At 46.0% G+C, this 16,561-nt stretch overlaps 7 protein-coding genes and 1 non-coding gene across 8 annotated transcripts; 3 read left to right on the forward strand and 5 right to left on the reverse strand.

The window, feature by feature from the left end:
* Positions 1-1,031: 1,031 nt before the first annotated feature.
* Positions 1,032-3,697, forward strand: LY89DRAFT_650346 (HET-domain-containing protein). Its single transcript, XM_018212103.1, has 2 exons — positions 1,032-1,736; positions 1,788-3,697. Exons 1-2 carry the CDS (start codon positions 1,187-1,189, stop codon positions 3,653-3,655), a joined length of 2,418 nt encoding a protein of 805 aa, XP_018068849.1. The 5' UTR covers positions 1,032-1,186; the 3' UTR covers positions 3,656-3,697.
* Positions 3,698-4,062: 365 nt separating this feature from the next.
* LY89DRAFT_784432 (uncharacterized protein) lies at positions 4,063-5,488 on the reverse strand (the record flags this gene model as incomplete). The annotated part of the gene is made up of 2 exons (XM_018222786.1): positions 5,220-5,488; positions 4,063-5,169 (listed from the first exon to the last, which is right to left on the reverse strand). The coding sequence occupies exons 1-2, from the start codon at positions 5,301-5,303 to the stop codon at positions 4,063-4,065; spliced, it is 1,191 nt and encodes a 396-aa protein (XP_018068850.1). The 5' UTR covers positions 5,304-5,488.
* A 260-nt stretch (positions 5,489-5,748) lies between these two features.
* Positions 5,749-7,199, reverse strand: LY89DRAFT_752521 (uncharacterized protein; the record flags this gene model as incomplete). Its single annotated transcript, XM_018221250.1, has 3 exons — positions 5,749-6,119; positions 6,205-7,131; positions 7,181-7,199. The coding sequence occupies 3 exons, from the start codon at positions 7,197-7,199 to the stop codon at positions 5,860-5,862; spliced, it is 1,206 nt and encodes a 401-aa protein (XP_018068851.1). The 3' UTR covers positions 5,749-5,859.
* Positions 7,200-7,942: 743 nt separating this feature from the next.
* On the forward strand, positions 7,943-9,753 carry LY89DRAFT_752525 (acid protease; the record flags this gene model as incomplete). Its single annotated transcript, XM_018221251.1, has 3 exons — positions 7,943-8,384; positions 8,435-8,582; positions 8,633-9,753. Exons 1-3 carry the CDS (start codon positions 8,097-8,099, stop codon positions 9,751-9,753), a joined length of 1,557 nt encoding a protein of 518 aa, XP_018068852.1. The 5' UTR covers positions 7,943-8,096.
* Positions 9,754-10,217: 464 nt separating this feature from the next.
* LY89DRAFT_t47 lies at positions 10,218-10,289 on the forward strand. The gene has a single exon. It is a non-coding gene; the product is annotated as a tRNA-Thr (tRNA).
* A 737-nt stretch (positions 10,290-11,026) lies between these two features.
* On the reverse strand, positions 11,027-11,341 carry LY89DRAFT_736531 (uncharacterized protein; the record flags this gene model as incomplete). Its single annotated transcript, XM_018220132.1, has 1 exon — positions 11,027-11,341. The coding sequence occupies one exon, from the start codon at positions 11,339-11,341 to the stop codon at positions 11,027-11,029; it is 315 nt and encodes a 104-aa protein (XP_018068853.1).
* Positions 11,342-11,897: 556 nt separating this feature from the next.
* On the reverse strand, positions 11,898-12,904 carry LY89DRAFT_671837 (uncharacterized protein; the record flags this gene model as incomplete). Its single annotated transcript, XM_018213243.1, has 2 exons — positions 11,898-12,616; positions 12,829-12,904. 2 exons carry the CDS (start codon positions 12,902-12,904, stop codon positions 11,898-11,900), a joined length of 795 nt encoding a protein of 264 aa, XP_018068854.1.
* An 825-nt stretch (positions 12,905-13,729) lies between these two features.
* On the reverse strand, positions 13,730-15,995 carry LY89DRAFT_784433 (cytochrome P450; the record flags this gene model as incomplete). The annotated part of the gene is made up of 9 exons (XM_018222787.1): positions 13,730-14,364; positions 14,412-14,616; positions 14,665-14,750; positions 14,800-14,897; positions 14,946-14,985; positions 15,036-15,424; positions 15,481-15,669; positions 15,720-15,838; positions 15,891-15,995. The coding sequence occupies 9 exons, from the start codon at positions 15,993-15,995 to the stop codon at positions 13,739-13,741; spliced, it is 1,857 nt and encodes a 618-aa protein (XP_018068855.1). The 3' UTR covers positions 13,730-13,738.
* Positions 15,996-16,561: the final 566 nt, after the last annotated feature.

Raw genomic sequence — 16,561 nt, forward strand, 5'->3', positions numbered from 1 at the left:
GAAGCAAGGGGGTAGACACGATCACGTGAAACTCGCTTGTTTACGACGCATCGAACCTAACCCGACGTCTCTTGGTCCATGAAATCATCCGTCCCCATCACAATACAACAGAGCAATTTGAAGACTCCGCACAGCCATGCTCGACCCCTTTTCCATCGGCCTGCTCCACAGATTCCATGATTCTCCGAAGAACGTAGATTTCATTACGAAGCAGCTGAAAGAGCATGGTCTAAAAATTTCGGCCCCTTGATAGTCTAGACAACTCAAAGCCCAATTCCAGAAACTGATCAGAGGTTGATTGGTCGTACTGGGTCGTACTAGGTTGGTGAATGAAAAAATTAAATACGTGAATCAGGCAATAAAGAATTGACTCATACACTGTTGAAAGTGCAGCATGTTCAGTTTGTCTCAACTAAGAGAACATTTCGCTAACATGACAGGCTAGTCATAGAATTTCAAGTGGTCGACAAGTTATTTTCGTCCATCACCCAACGTTTCCATATGAAAAGATTTGGAGGAATCAAGAGAAGCCTCGAACAAGGGGCAAGTCACGGTCATTCTGAAATGGATAGAGCGAAGCCACATTTTTCCGTTCATGAGGCGACTGGGTCCGAGATCAAAGCTACGACCGAAAAGCCGGGAACGGTTGCAAGTGGTGTTAGTCTTGAGAATTGGATTCCCATTGGGAACTTACTTTGAAAATGAAAGCGAGCAGTGCAGTATCATGCTACGACTGAAGTACATGCAAGAGCGGGAATACCATACTCAAAAATTTGAGGAATCTCTCTCAAATCTGACAGGGTTGTGAAATCACACCCAGTAACTTTTGACACGTGATAAAAATGAAAAGCCCCGAGTGGACCATTCGTTTACTTTGGGGGATGTCTTGAGGACTCTCTTGTTACCCAAGAAGTATTTTCCTCTTAAGGCTCTTTAAAATTAGAGGATTCAAATTATAATATCACGTGAACTAGTGCTTAGGTTCTGAGGTGCCTAACCTGTTTTTGATGATCGTCCAACTTCCCTTTCAACTCTCAGTTGGGTCTTTTAGTTCTTGATTCTCCGCAATCCTATTCACTTGATTTCGTTTGCGACCTTGTGAGAATTACTTTGCTACACAAAGCTCGAGCTTACTACTTCATTTCAAAAAGTGCTGGTTTCAATTCAGTGAGCAAGGTTATACATCATGCTTTCAACTCCCCACTCGGAGCCTGTATCTAAAGACAAGATTGATGCAGAGTTGAAATACGATCCGTTCCCAGACTGCAACGATTGTCTTCGCATCGTTCGAGACACTGAGAGTTCTCGACAACGTGGCGAGGATGGGGCTAGAGCACGTACATTTTCCGAAAACGAAGACTCTTGGTCCGCATCTCAAATTTTCCACAGCGATTGCGTTACTTGCACGGCTAGAGAAGAGTCAGAAACCCCACTTTGCACGTCTTGCCAACACCTGCGACTAGAGCATCTCTCGTTCTGTATGAAAGTCGAAGACCTCCCGGAAAATGTGCCAGTACCACGCTCAGAGGTAGATGCCTCGTGTCCCCTTTGTCAGATCTTCGATTATGTTGCTGAAGGGAAATCATCGGCACAAAGAGAACCACTCGGGTATCCGATGTATCTTACCCCTACTAGATGGCGGGATCAGGAGGTGCAGTGGCGTGTAACAGGCGAACGTTGGGGTTTCAATGGGACCGGCGCATTTCTGGTCGTTCAACGGACTGAACGAGGAGCAGGTAAGAATGAAAATTTCGACTAACAGATCTATACAAATGACGAATGTCTAGTCATGAGCCCAATGTTGCAAGATGAGACTATTCACACTCTGAAGTATTGTCTCCAAGACTGCAGCAACGAGCATTCATTCTGTCAGGCACCATCGGACATCCGGCTACCTGAGAAATTCAGGCTCATCGATATCAAGGATAAGCGTATAGTTCTTCGGTCTGACAGCGATATCAGTCAAGGATACGTGGCTTTGAGCTACGTCTGGGGATCCCTCAGAGACATTGGCAGTGGTTCATCGACAAACTCGAATATCGCCCAGATGTCGACGTCTATGGATATTTTAGAACTACCGAAAACCATTCGAGATGCTATACAGGTTTGTGAAAAGCTAGGAGAGCGTTACATCTGGGTCGATCGTCTCTGTATTGTGCAAGATAACGAAGACGACAAGTTTGATCAAATCCATGCCATGGCGGGAATCTACTCAGCTGCGAAGCTGGTGATAGTCGCTGCCTCTGGAGACAATATGGATGCAGGTCTATCTGGGATCAGCCAACCACGCAATCCTCAAAAGTCACAGATATTTAGTGGCATTCAAGTTAATGTTCAGTTGGCGCCAATGTGGGACACCGTTGATAAGTCGACATGGAACTCTCGGGCATGGACATATCAAGAAGTCATTCTTGCAAAGCGCAAACTATTCTTCACCGAAGCACAAGTTTACTTTGAGTGTGTCTATCGTATAAATCACGAAGAGACACTAGCATATCCATCTTTTGACCCCTCATTTCACGACAAAGATCACTATCCCACCTCGACCACGAGCTTAACGTACAATGATCTCGGTTGGAGCAAGGATCAGGTTAGTAGCACCATATTATCATCTACGGGTGAGTCATCATGGAAAGCATACCAGCGGCATGTCCCACGATATCGTCACCGCAAATTGAGTCACGAATCAGACCTCTTGAATGCACTAACCGGAATCCTGAACGCCCTTTATCCCGAGTCCGACATATACCATGGGCTTCCTCTTCCTGAGCTCGACATAGCTCTTCTCTGGACCCGACAGGCAGATTGGCTCAGGAGGCAAGACAAGAGTGAAGCCAAGCTCTCCACATTATTCCCTTCATGGTCATGGGCATCTTCCCCCGCGGAGATCCCGAGCCTATACAACGTTGATTTCGAGTTCTACGGGACTCTTTGTCTATGGTTTCGTCCCAGACCTACAGATGGCCAGAGATGTGAGCTGGAAGTAGTTTTAGCGAACACAAAGGCTGCTGCTTCATGGCGCGAATCCACAGGCTATCTGAATGACAATGTTATCCGCGTTCATATGGCTAGGGCTTTGCAACATGGACTGGTAGAATCCTGGATAGAAGACAACGCCATTGCTGGTCAGTGGGAGAAGCCTTCCGCTGAGCTGGAAACATTCCTTCAAGAACAATGGCCAAAATACCCAGACTTCTGGAACGATGTCTTTGGTCGAGATGATACACTTACCAGAGCACGTGGGAAGTTGCAAGGCATTTCCGACAAACTCAAAGATGGTCTCCTAGTCACCCGTGCTCAAGTTGCCAGGCTGAAGATCAAAGGCTCGGGGACTAGCGCGCAAATTCTCAATGATGCCGGGGAAAAAGTTGGATGGTACGTCGATGACACTAACCACCAAGTGGCCGAGCTTCAGCGAAACGGCCAAGAAAAGTTCGAATTTATTGCGCTGTCAGTCTCTGGATCGGGAGCGGAAGCGACACAGAAGAACGCTTTTGAAGATTCTGAGGGGAATCTTCCCAAAGTTCTACCTATAATAAAAGCTATGATAGTTCGGAGAGAGGGAGATTACTACTATCGAATCGGCCTCACACAGATATACATGAAATGTTGGGTGGAACTCAATGCGCCGTTTCAGACAGTGTTGTTAGCTTGAGATTGTGTTCGAGGGATTATGGATTGTTGGCCTTGAAAGGTGTATATGCAGTAGCATATGTGGTCTATTAAACACCTTGCTCAAAGCCCCGCTCAATATTAATAGAAAAACTTACAAAAGAAAGCTTTGCCTTCCTTTGCTCTCGTGGGTCAAGTCAATGATCCAGGGTACAATAAGCAATTGATGGAACGCGCTCCTTCTGAAATTCAGGCTTACAGCTCATCTAATAAAGCTGAATATTCTGATACCTTACGTTTCCAACGGTAGTTCACCAGGCAAATTGCAAGTTTTTGATTATAACGATATCTCATTACCATGAAGCCCAGTTCCCAACATACGCCTCGCATTAGTCTAAACCGCCATACTACATAAAACCCACAACCACACCACTCCCTGATGATTAAAACTTATCCCGGCTTATCAAAGATATCCCTATACAGCGGCCTCCCACTCGAAACCGTCGTCCTTACCCCTGAATACACCGGAGCCGTCTTTTGCTTGGCATCCTGCAAGGCATCATATTGCTCCTTCTTCCAGACCTCAAATTCCTTATCCATGGCACGCTTCCGCCATCGCACAAAGAAGTATATGCCTGTTGCTAGGATGCCGACGAAGATGAGGACCGCTATCGCAATCCCTGCTTTGGCGCCACTTCCCATCGATTGCGAGGGTGCCGGTGTACTGGATGGGCCGAGAATTGGAGCGACCGGTGAGGCGGGAATGCTGGCGAATGAAGTTGTTGCTGCTGATGATGATACAGATGTGAATGTAGATTGCGAGACTGTTTCTGTAGTCTCGACGGTTTCGGTGCTCGACACACTGGTTTGCTCTACCAGCGAAGTGCTGGTCAGTAGAATCGTTGAGGGAGCAGCGGACGATGCTGCAACGTTGGAGATGATGGATGTGACAACCACTACCTGAGAGCTTGTCAAGATTGAGGTTTGGAGAAGTGTTGCGGTGATGGTTGCTGGGCTGGTTACTGGGACTGCGTTTGTGACTGTGACTTGGCTTTGAATTGTGACAGGACTGGCGATTGTGACTGGATTATTAATGATGACAGGCGTTGTGACTGTAACGGGATCTGCTGGAGCTGTTATCGTTGAAGCTGGAGCCGTCACGGTCGTAGGATCTGGACTTGGAGCATTGCCCCCTCCGCCTCCGCCTCCTCCTGGTGGTCCTCCTGGTCCGCCACCAAAGCCTCCTCCACCGGGGCCGTGAAAGCCTCCACCCGGACCACCCCCAAAATGCCCCGGACCACCTCCTCCAGGACCCTTCCCGTCAAATCCACCAGGGGTCTGAGCATCGTCTACGGTACAAGTCCCTATCGTTGGCACATTTGGGCACTGGGTCTTCATGGTGCTAACGGCAGATGATACGTCTGTGGCATTGCACCCGTTGTTCAAGCAACACGCCCAACCGCTTTGAAAATCCGAACTCGCGCAAATGCAAGCAGCATCAGAGTTGGCGCAATCGCCAGTGTTGGTACCATTGTTGAAATTCGATAAGCAGGTGTTCTTGATAGCGTTAGCGTGAGCTTCGATTTGAAAGTCTGGAAGATACTTACAGCGCATTGTGGGAAAGTAGCAGCTTGGGAGAAGACTGTGGGCAAGAAGAGCAGATGGAGAAGGATATAGTAAGTCATTTTCATCTAGAATATGTAGAAGCAAAAGCAGAATAAAGAATGGCTCAAAATCTTCGTCTTACGATCATCGCAGACATCGCAGCAAAAGAGTGTGAGAAAAGGAAGGACTTGCGATTTGTCATACTTTGGGAGAAAGGATATTATATCGCGACTTGCGGATTTATCCTGAATACTGGTTGAACATCGCTGAGACTCGTAGGAGTTGGAAAGTGCATGTACCTAAGTATTTGTCGTCGGAATTCTTTTGCGCACCGTGCCATGTAACAGGTGCCGTATCATGGTCCCTTTATCCGATGGTGCAGAAATTCTGGTTGTCGCCCCTAAGTGTCTGGACAAGGTTTTATAGGCTAGTAGCCGAGAAATGAGCAACGACCAACTCGGACACGACACAGTGTGAAGCTTAAAGTCATCAATTCTTACATGACCACGAAATCTAATTGAAACACATATTCTCGTGTTTATATTTATGATGTGCTGGTGGGATCTGCCAGATTCTCTTTGCCCCATCGCCTCGGGTTTTAAGCAACATGATATACTGGGTCAGAAGACTGTCTGAAAATACTCATCTGTCAAGGTGCTCGCAATAAGCAACACCTAACTTGACACAAGTCTTCAAAGTATCAACACTGCTTGAAGTATACCGCTCATCAGCATCAAGATATGAGATAGACAAGACGTCCCCTTCTTCGATGCTGTTCCGGTAAACTGCAAGAGACTCGTCTGTGCCGCAGTCTGTGTGCTCAAAGCCACTGGTGCAGTCCCACTTGTAGGAAGGGTATAAACCGTTCCCGAAACTGTTTGAATACCTCCAGGCGTCAAAGTCTGTGTGCCAATTTCAACTCCTGAGCCAGAAGCTATTCAAGTTAGCCGATTTCCTGCTCACATGTATCCCAAGAAGTTGTCTTACCAAGTTCCGTGTAACTGAAAATACTCATTATTATTCCTCCTAAACTAATCGTATTCCCAGTTTCAACGGCAATTAAGCCCGTTGAAGCATATGTCACTTCCACGCCATTTATTGTGGCTTCAGGGCCCCCAGCCGACAAAGTTGTACCATCTACTATCGCTTCCCCAGGGAGCTCGATGATGGTGAGTGGACTGGAGCCCATTGTCGTTACGATTGAATTAGAAGTCGAGATGGGACTGGGAGTTGAGATGGCAACAAGCCCTGATGAGGCGTAAGTGAGGACAATGTTACCAATGCTTGTGGCTGAGCCACCGACGGAGAGCGTTGCACTATTGACTAAGGCTGAAGAGCCACCCGAGAGAGGCAATATCGTGATGGGATTGGTTCCAAGTGTGGTGGTAAAGGAGGAGCCTTTTGAGAAGGTTTGAATTGATGTAGTAGGCGTTTGGATTGAGCTGGGTGCGCTCGATTGGGTAGGTGTACCTGGTGGAGGAGTGATAATCGATGGTATGGGAGTTCTTGATGGGGTGACCGACGTAGAGGAGGAAGTCGATGAGGATGATGCCGATTTTGTTGGAGTCGGTCCAACATAAGGCACAAAATTTGTCACCGTTATTTCTTGGCCCGGGATCGTTGAAAGTATTGTTGTCACACATGGCGAAACTATGCTTGTGAGAGCTGGTACGGTGATAGTTGTGTAATCGGTAACCAAATCTCGGTGTACTAATTCTCTTGCGGGACTTCCTGGCATTGTTTGCCGAGCCATCTTGTTGGCAGCTGGCGAAGGGCCTCCAGTAGTCACCGTTATAGTCACAACAGCGGATGCGGGCTCTGTTGTTGCTGAAAAGGCCACCGACGGCGAAATACATTGGAGAGTTGTCGTGCTTTCGTATACGGTACTGGTACTAGTCATGGTCTGCGCTTGAGCTTCAGGAATGAAGCTCACCACAGTAACCTCTTGACCAGGTATACTTACCGTTGTTGTAATGACACATGCTGAAATTATAGAGGTAGAGTAAGTCGGTACAGTAACAGTTGTCCAGACCAGATCTCTTTGAACGACTCCTCTCGGGGTCAAAGTGGTCTCTTGAGCCGTGTAATTCGCAGGAACAGTTGAGTATATCGTCGTAACTACAATTGGTGAACCAGTGACAGTCGTAATCTCGTACACAGTCGTATTGCATTCATTTACGGTTGTAGTCCCACTGTAAAACGTTGTCGTGGATGTCGTTATAGAGTCATTCCCTAGTGTGGAGTCATAAAAAAGTCCCATATCCACTGAGACGATAATACGTACCCCAGCCCCGAACATCTGCAACGAGATTGCAGAGAGTAATGATGCTCAAGCAGAGTATATGTTTCATCTTGTTGTATCAGCTCGAGGTTGTTTCCCGTCAGGCTGAGCAAGAACAGGGCGACGAAGCAGTTTTTGGACAAGATGTCTTCTCAATTCTGTCAAATGCACGCGTGAAGTTTTCTCAGCCTCACGCCCCCCTCATACCAGGAAAATGCAATGCAAGCTAAGAACATGCTCAATGTGACGAAGTGCATTGCGATATTGATGAAATTATTTATGATTCGCTTCGCCACCCGACTTGGACAAAAGCAGATGCGCCACGTACAGGTTTGCTTGGAGGCGTCGTCCAGTAGAGGTCCCAGTTGAGAGCCATCGGAACGCCACCAGAAATCAATCCAACGGATCAACGCAAATAAGAAGCATACGCGGATGGTCTGATGACACATAAGCAGGGTGGCTTCGGGGGCCGAAGAGGAACGAGGCTCTGAGTATCTTTTCCGAAGATAAGGCTCCCTGAGAATTGCTTCCAGATTATCACGAGAGTAGATATCGCACAGCTCCAGTATCTGTATTTCCAATCAGTTCAGATTTCAAAATGTGGTTCAAGTCTTTAGTAGCGCGGAAAGCTGTCAACCCTACTCCTTTCTCGTTCGCTCCAAGCCAATTTTGGGAAGGCAATGATGGAACCTGGTCGACATTCATAGTTCGGATAGGCACACCGCCTCAGACATTTCGGGTGCTTCCTTCCACTGTTGGAATACAGACTTGGGTGCCTGCGCCTGAAGACTGTGCATTGTTAAACAAAAACGTCGAAGACTGCTCGAATTTGAGGGGAGTTCAATTGTTTGAGAACGGCTGGACTGGTGGATTCATGGTAAATGAGGTACATTTACATCCTCTTCCCGACCGACCTGAAGATTAACCAAAAGGTAGTCCTCATCCTGGGATTCAATCGGTCTCTTCCAGCTGGGACTCGAGAACAGCCTCAACTACACTGGTAACGGGAGATATGGGTTCGAAACTATTGGTCTCGAGATTCAAAACAGCGGAGGCCTCACATTACAGCACCAAGTTGTAGCTGGTGCGTGGCACTTCCATTCAGCCTTTCATCTGTGTCTGACAGATTCCTAGGGACTGAAGGACTAGATTTTATGCTTGGAATTTTCGGCCTTGGTCCTCTTCCCACCAATTTCTCAGACTTTAACGAACCTCAACCCAGCTACATGTACTCGCTCAAAAACCAAAGCCTCATCCCTAGTCTATCATTTGGCTACACGGCAGGTGCTCCTTACCGAGACAAAGAAGTCCTTGGCAGTCTCACACTCGGTGGATATGACTCTTCCAGGTTCAAACCAAATAACATGAGTTTCACTTTCGGGGCTGAAGATGCCGGAAGTTTATTGGTCGGCCTCCAGGCAATTCAAGCGGATAATGCTTTAGACGGTGTTGTAGAACTTTTGCCAAAAGGAATAATTTCCTTGATCGACTCAACGGTACCAGAAATTTGGCTTCCAGTCGAGGCTTGCGCTCTGTTTGAAACTTCTTTTGGACTTGTGCACGATCCACATACCGACCGTTATCTGGTGAATGACTCTATTCACTCTCAACTACAGACTTTAAATCCGAGTCTGACATTTCAGCTTGGAAATGATGTTTATGGTGGGGAGAGTATCAACATTGTTCTACCATACGCGGCGTTTGACCTTCAAGCAAGCTACCCGCTCTATGTGAACACGACAAATTATTTTCCACTTCGGAGGGCTGCGAAAGACTCGCAGTATGTGATAGGACGGACTTTTCTCCAGGAGTCATACATAATTGCGGATTATGAACGCCAAACATTCACCGTGTCACAAGCCCAATTCTCGAACAATGCAACTTCCACGATAGTAGCCATCTTACCACCCTCTACCTCCAAGAGCTCAAAAATCAGCCATGCAGCCCTTGTTGGTATCGTCGTTGCAAGTGTAATTGTTGGTCTCTTACTACTCTTGGGTGGCGCTTTTGTCGTCAAACGATCGCGAAAGCAGAAGCACCAAACTCAACAGGCGGAGGAGGAAACAGAAACAAAGCTTGCAGAAAGCCTGCACTCGCCAATTCTTCTGGAACCGAACGTTGCGCAGTTGCCAGGTTCGGAGGCTCATGAAGTTTTAGGGAGTAGTAATTTTAGCCAAGAGCTTGAGACTGCGAACTTTGTTCATGAGATTGGGGGGAATGTCTTGTCGGAATTACATGGGACGAGTCGTCATTAGGACAAGGGATTATAAAATTTGAGGATTCCTTTCGAAGAGTTCTGCAAGATGATGGAAGCTTTGGGCACCCAATGTCTAGGTCATGATTAACTTTCCATCTAACCAATATTTGTCGGCCATTGTCTCTTAGTCAGGTGAATAAATTCTAGCATCTTATAGCAATGAAACCACAGCCTAGTTACAAGAAGAGACGTACATAGCCAACATTTTTGCTCTCTAATCACTCCATGACCAGTGTTATTCCCAGATCTTCAATGAGTTCTAGGAGTTGGCGCACCTTAAGCAATGTGTTGAGGTTCTAGTGATCACCTCCAGCGAGCCTATGGCAAATTTCAGGGCAGTAGACGCTAAAATTTAGCGTCTTCAAGCTGGAAAATCGACACTTAGACACAAATTCACCGAAGCGGTCGTAGACGTACGTTATACAAAATATTACGCGATTATTCATCGTCCAATCAGAAACAGCCCTTGTAGCTCAACAGTAGAGCGCGTCACTTGTAATGACGAGGTTGGCGGTTCGATTCCGCCCGGGGGCAATATCTCTTTTCCTGTCTTTTTTGTCTTTGGATTGATAGCAGATCCTCTGCATCTTACAGATCACCCCGCTCATTCTCTATTCTTGGGGGTTAATAGCATTTTGGAGATTTCCTCTTCCTCTCAAGAGATTTCGCCTTCAGCTCTTTCGAATCTGAGTGGATGTGGATCTCGCTTAGCTCAGGGGCTGACGAAGGTGATAAATCCAAAAGTTTATTCCAACTTCTCACTTAAACATAGGTAGATATATTATTTCTATAGACTTCCAAGAACAGTTTGGTTGAAGGGATAATCAGAACAGGGAGCGGAATTTCCGAGTTCAAATGCTAATCCTTTTATTACGCTCTGCTCTCGATTTCTCGCTTGGCAATCTTACTATTCTCCTCAAAGATTCACGGAACTTCAACGAGTTTCAGAATTACTGTGTCTTATGAAGCAACAAATAAAGTCGACTCTGAGCACATTGGCATGTTCTATTGTGTGTCTATCAACGTCATCAATTCATAATCTCAACGAGAATATAATTCATGCAACCTAAGCAGCGCTGACGTGAGTAATTGGAACAGCAATCTCTCTTGATTACAAAGATAAATCTCGCGAACGCGGATACAAATCTACCTATCCAATGACCGGCATTAATTAAAACACAAATATTATGACTGACAGCGCGCAGAAATGAAATAGCCCGCATTGTCACCACGTCCTCCGTGCCCTACATGCATAGAATCCAATTCGAAAATTAGCCAGATATCGAGTGTCCAAAGAATAGCATAAGGGTTAGGAGCAGCGTGTTGCTAACCGTCCGCGCTTCATTTTCATAGCCTCGTCTGTTGATAAACCCCACGCAATCTCTCCTAAACACTCCCATAACCCGGGCGGCGAAAATTGACTTGATCTCTGTAGAACCGCCTGGTAAAGCCTCCGTGGAAGGCAGAGTGGTGTTGTCGTAAAGATCAAGGGACTGATCGCCATCGACAGGAATAGATGCCACTAGTGTGAAAGTGCCGAAAATAAAGAGGATAAAGGCGAATGTCTTGGTGAGAGAGTACTTCATATTGTTTTGACTTACGTAGTTTGTCTTGTTTGATGATGGTCTTTGGGGACTGTTCTTTGTTGTTAGTATTTATTAAGTTGTTTGAAGGAGAGTTTCAGTTAGAGATTTCTGGAGCAATTTATAGCTATACCGAGGGTCCATGAGGGCAATTGCTCTGGTAGGACATGAGTGAGTTTTGATTGAGGCTAGTTAATATTGTTTCATGGAGTTCCCAGTACGGATGAAATCTTTATAGATATATGATTCACAAATAATGCTTTGGATTAACCGTTTCATCATGCGGTCCATCATACACAATGGCCATCTTGCAACTATACCGTCGACACGAAACTGCTGCATGAATGCGATAGCTTTTTGAAACTAAAACAGATATTCAAATCGAGCTTAGATAGTTTAGGGCTTGTGACGTGCAAAGAATTCCTTCTTTGGGTCCTCATGGGTTCACATGTCCAGGGAGATTGCGGGAAAACCGCATAGCTAAGCCAATTCCCAGGAGCGTACCCCAATGGGGGCCAACATAGTTTAGAAAACCAATTTTCTTCCTACAATACAATTATCATAGTCTTGCTTCCTTGCAAGATGTTGAGCATGCCCATACAAATCTGAATGCTGGTACCTTCCAGTACTCATAGCCAATGAGGCCTTTCTTCTCAAGTTCTTTATCAAATTCATCAGGCCGCAGCCCAAGATCCCTTAGGTCCTGGACCTCCTTACACTTCTGTAGCCTTGTTCTCTCGAAAGTCTCCAATACTTTGCCCCCGAGAATTTCCAATTCGGTCTTTCCAGGGCTCTCCAAGCGCCGATACTCTGCATTTGTGTTGTTAAGTCCCTGGTCGACATTTTTGCATAGACTGTGAATGAAGATGCCGAATGAGTAGACACCACCCAGAATCGGGTGGCGATGGCAAGCAGGAGAAAACACAACTTTGTCTCGGTTCGACCTCTGGTGTTCATTGAGTACTAACATCACCTCCTGCAATCTTGCTCTGCATAGAGACCTCAGGAGAGAGCTATGCTCGGCGTTCACCGTCGCGATTGGTTTGAAAATACTATCGAAGCATTTCCATGGAACTGCAATTCTTCGACAGAGTTGACTGCCAGAGAGATGTTGTCGAGCTTCTGCGGGCTTGTCCAGCATAAGCTGAAATTCTTGAAGATCGGCGTTTGTCAACCATAAAATGTCTACCTTAAGATTAATGTAGACGACATTCTGAGGTCTTCGAAGAAGATACTTCCTCTTAGCGGTTGATGGAAGCCTGAATTTGTATTTTGAAGCTTCATAGCGGGCTTCGCAGTTGACTTATGAGATTACCAACGGCAAAGACTTCGAGGAATTAGCGTAGGGAAGGCGATTACCCTTATATCGAACACCTATTATCTTTGGGCTTTCCAGAACATGTCTCCAGATCAATCTCCGCAATTCTGGAGGGAGATTTGGAAACAAGTGGAATGAAGTGAGCGGCGGCATTTGCTTAGTCTTGGTGTACCAGAGGAAGAGTCGCGGGAGGAGGACTGAGCTAGTAGATTCTTCGAAGCTGGAAAGAGTTCGAGCAAGAAATACATTCCGCGAGACTAAGTCAAAGCAATGCAGCCTGTGATTGTTCCATGTGATGACATGCCACTGAATAATTAGGCTCTGATATTTACGTAGTTTGAATCACAGACCTTGAATCGGATGAAACCTGCGAAAGCAAAGCATTAATGTGTCTTTTATATGGTCACTGCGAATTAATGGGAAATTGCGTTGAGAGACGGCGTGCCCTTGAACGGCGGGAACGGTGGACACTGGGTAATTTGTCGCCGCACCTGGCAGGTCAGAATAACTATTGGGGTTCTTTGATGCATCATCATCAATAGCGAGGTTAAAATACAGGCGACAAGAAGTTTTCACCGACACGGTCTCGTGGTGAGAGCATGGCTGAGGGACGTATTATCGTGTGCAGTACAGTATAATCAAGAAAGCCACTATTTATCACGGTTTAGGAGAGTATGAAACCAATAACCAATAAGCCAAGTCTTATTGCGAAGTGAAAATCTCCATAGAATAGCAAATCTAATGCTCGAGAAATCGACCTACATTGTAAGCTTGTCGATCAGATCTGCGCATTACTCGCGAAAAGCGCCATTTGCGCCATTCACACCATGATGCGCGATATGCGCATTTTGCGACTGTACATAGCTCCAAAAAATTCTCGTATGAGCCAACATACACACATAACTTGTGGTGATTCAGCGAGATGCAGGAAACGTCTACTTTCTGGCATATCTTATCTTTACATATACAATGCCAACTGCATACTTGAAACGTCACCCGATTCAGAACTTTTTAAAACAACGCTGAATTCAATTTTCTCTCCGTCTCAAATCAAAATACAACTCAACCAAACCCCAAAACTCTCACACAACTACCCCTTCATCTCCTCTCTTCACCAGCCTAAGTGGAATCAAACCATTTCCCAACTGCATAGTGATATAGTTATACATCCCATCCCTCAAACGCTCCTCCGCTCTCATTCTCGCAGATTCCCACCGTCCTTTCCCAGTTTCTTCATCGCATCTGTCAACTTGATCGAGCACCAATTCAACGCTCCACTCTCTCAAGATGATCGCAATTGCTACCAACAGCTCCACGTGGGCAAAGTTCCGACCGATGCATTGTCTTGCGCCAATGGACCATGGGATGAAGGCGCCTTTGCAGGGAACGAAGAATCCGTGCTGACCATCAGAATTAACCGAGTCGGAATCAACGATCTTCCCTCCATATGCCTCTGCTATGCTTTTCCTCACGAACCATCGCTCGGGTCGGTATTCATTCGTATCTTGCCGATTTGCTTCTTGATCAACAGCAAAGCTGCCGTTGGGCGGTGGCCAATAATGGGGATTTCGATGCGCGCTGACGATCATGACCAAGAGTCTCGTATTTGGTGGAATTGTGATATCCTTCTCCTTGTATCTTAGAATGGAAGGATGGTCAAGTGCAGAGTGTTTTGGGATCAGACCATTTGGAGGAAATAGTCGAAGTGCTAAATGAGTGTTAGTACTCGAATCAATTTCAAGAGACGACACATACTCTCTAGAATCGTAGCATCGATTTTGCTGTACTGCAACTTCTTCATATACTCGCCATGTGACCAAGTTTCGGTACCACTGTCCCCGAAAATGGCATCAAGCTCGCGTTGAACCTCCACTTGCCAAGCTGGGTACATGGCGAGATTGATCAACGTATAGAATAATGTGGCACCCGTGGTTTCGTGGCCAGCCATGAGCGAAACGAACTTTCTCGGTCAGGTCATGGATATTGATGGCATGGAGTGTATACTTACCACATTTGAAACGATTTCCTGATGTGTTAACCCTAGTCGAAGATCGTTGTGCGAGGACGACTTCTGGATTGTGGAGATGAGAGAACCTGGAGCCAATCAGATTATTGGATATGAAAAGAAGGGCATGTAGACAACCAAGTATATCGTGTCCATGCCGTTCCTCCTTGCCTTCGTTTCTAGAGATCTGGCGATTTCTGATACGTTCTTGCATATGTCGATCGATTTCGTGATACCTAGAGCAGCTTCAGCAAAGGAAATTCGAAGTGTAGTGCGGCACGTACCCCATCCAGATCTTATTAAGGTGTTTCGAAGGTGCCCATTCTTTCCGAATAGTCAGATAAGAAATTTTCTTTCATCCCAGGTCGACTTACTTAAGATCCATGGTGGCAGGATGAACAGCCACTTCAAATCACTGACAATCGCCAATGTTGCTTGTCCAAGGCTCATGCTATGTTTGCTTTGGTTCTCAGTATTACCGTGTTTGGCATTCAAATTGTCATTGGCCCAGAAGATTCTCTCCCCAAAAGTTCCCCGGGCAACAACGTGCAATGCCAACTGTCTCAAATCATCATGAAAGTTCAAGTACTCGTCTTTGCCCAATGTATCCATTTCACGAACCCACTTCTTGACTAGTGCAGTAGTCTGAAAAACGGTTTCACCCCACGCCAGTATATTGTTTGCTTCGTTGAAAGAAGGTTGAATGATTCGGCGCTGATGCTTCCAGTGAGGGCCATCAGTCGAGATCAAGTTAGGTCCAAACCTTTGCTAGAATCAGCTTTCTTCCAAAGACTTTTAAAGAGAGAATGATGTACATACGTTTCCACAATCGAATACATTTCAATAGGCTTGCTGAAATCCCTACGATTATACCCAAACTGAGCAATAATCTCCGGAGAGCACGTATTCAAGGCCAGACCCCAAGCCGAAACCGAGAGGAAGGAATAGTTGGCTCTCTCCTGAAAGGGACTATAACGAAGGTGCCATGTCCAGAAGGGGTCCATGAACCTGACACTATTAACATGTATCAAAACAATTCTAATCGTTGAAAGGTGTACTTAAGCCATTTTCGAGTGAGGAATGATGGCAGACAGTGATTCAAGATTGGGATAGTCCATGGAGCAAGGATGAACCAAGTGACTGTGTCAGTGTGCCAGGGTAAGATGATGTAGGGGAGCTGTGATATGGGTTAGGAGGTCAGGTTTTGTGAGAGGAGTAGAGAGATGTACCCCAATTTGCTTCGCGAGTTTGATGTTTTGGTTCAGCCGAATGGTGTAGGATGATATTGCTGCAAGAAGTATGATAGAGATGATCAAGGGAGCGAAGAAAGCCATTTAGAGGAAGGAGTTTGGTCCAAAGTGGTTTGTGTAGTGAAGAGAAGACTGAGTAGTTCTGGGAAGGTGAGAAGGAAGGATTGGGCCGAGCAAAGCCCAAGAGTCTCAATCAGTAAGTGTAGTGAAGCCTAGCCTGCAACCTGAAAGAGAGAGAGTCGACTTAAAGACTTTTAAGAAGGCTTGAAATTGCATGTGAAGTTCTTTTGTACTTGCAATTACGCAGTGAGCTGGAGAGCAAGTGAATCTTCAGCCCCTTCTTTCTTTGAGATCCGTCTCCGTAAGCGGACTCCTGAGCACTCGCTAATTCTATATTGAATCTTGTGCTCCTCCCTTATTCGAGACTCTGTAATCTGACTACTAAGCACTTGCCGATTTGCAAGTCCTAATAAGCACTACAGATTCCTAAAAGGACTACACTAGACGCCTCCTTCTTGGGAAGCTGGTCTTTTGCCTTTTAATAATAGAGCGTGTATACAAGTGTAATTGAAGATCAATGAACGGCAGAGAGAGTGAGGGCGAGTGAGCGTTGAGAAATGATAAAAGTGGGCGTTTCAGCCTAGAACTTT

The sequence above is a fragment of the Mollisia scopiformis genome (genome assembly GCF_001500285.1).
Source record: "Mollisia scopiformis unplaced genomic scaffold LY89scaffold_17, whole genome shotgun sequence".
Lineage (NCBI taxonomy): Eukaryota > Fungi > Ascomycota > Leotiomycetes > Helotiales > Mollisiaceae > Mollisia > Mollisia scopiformis.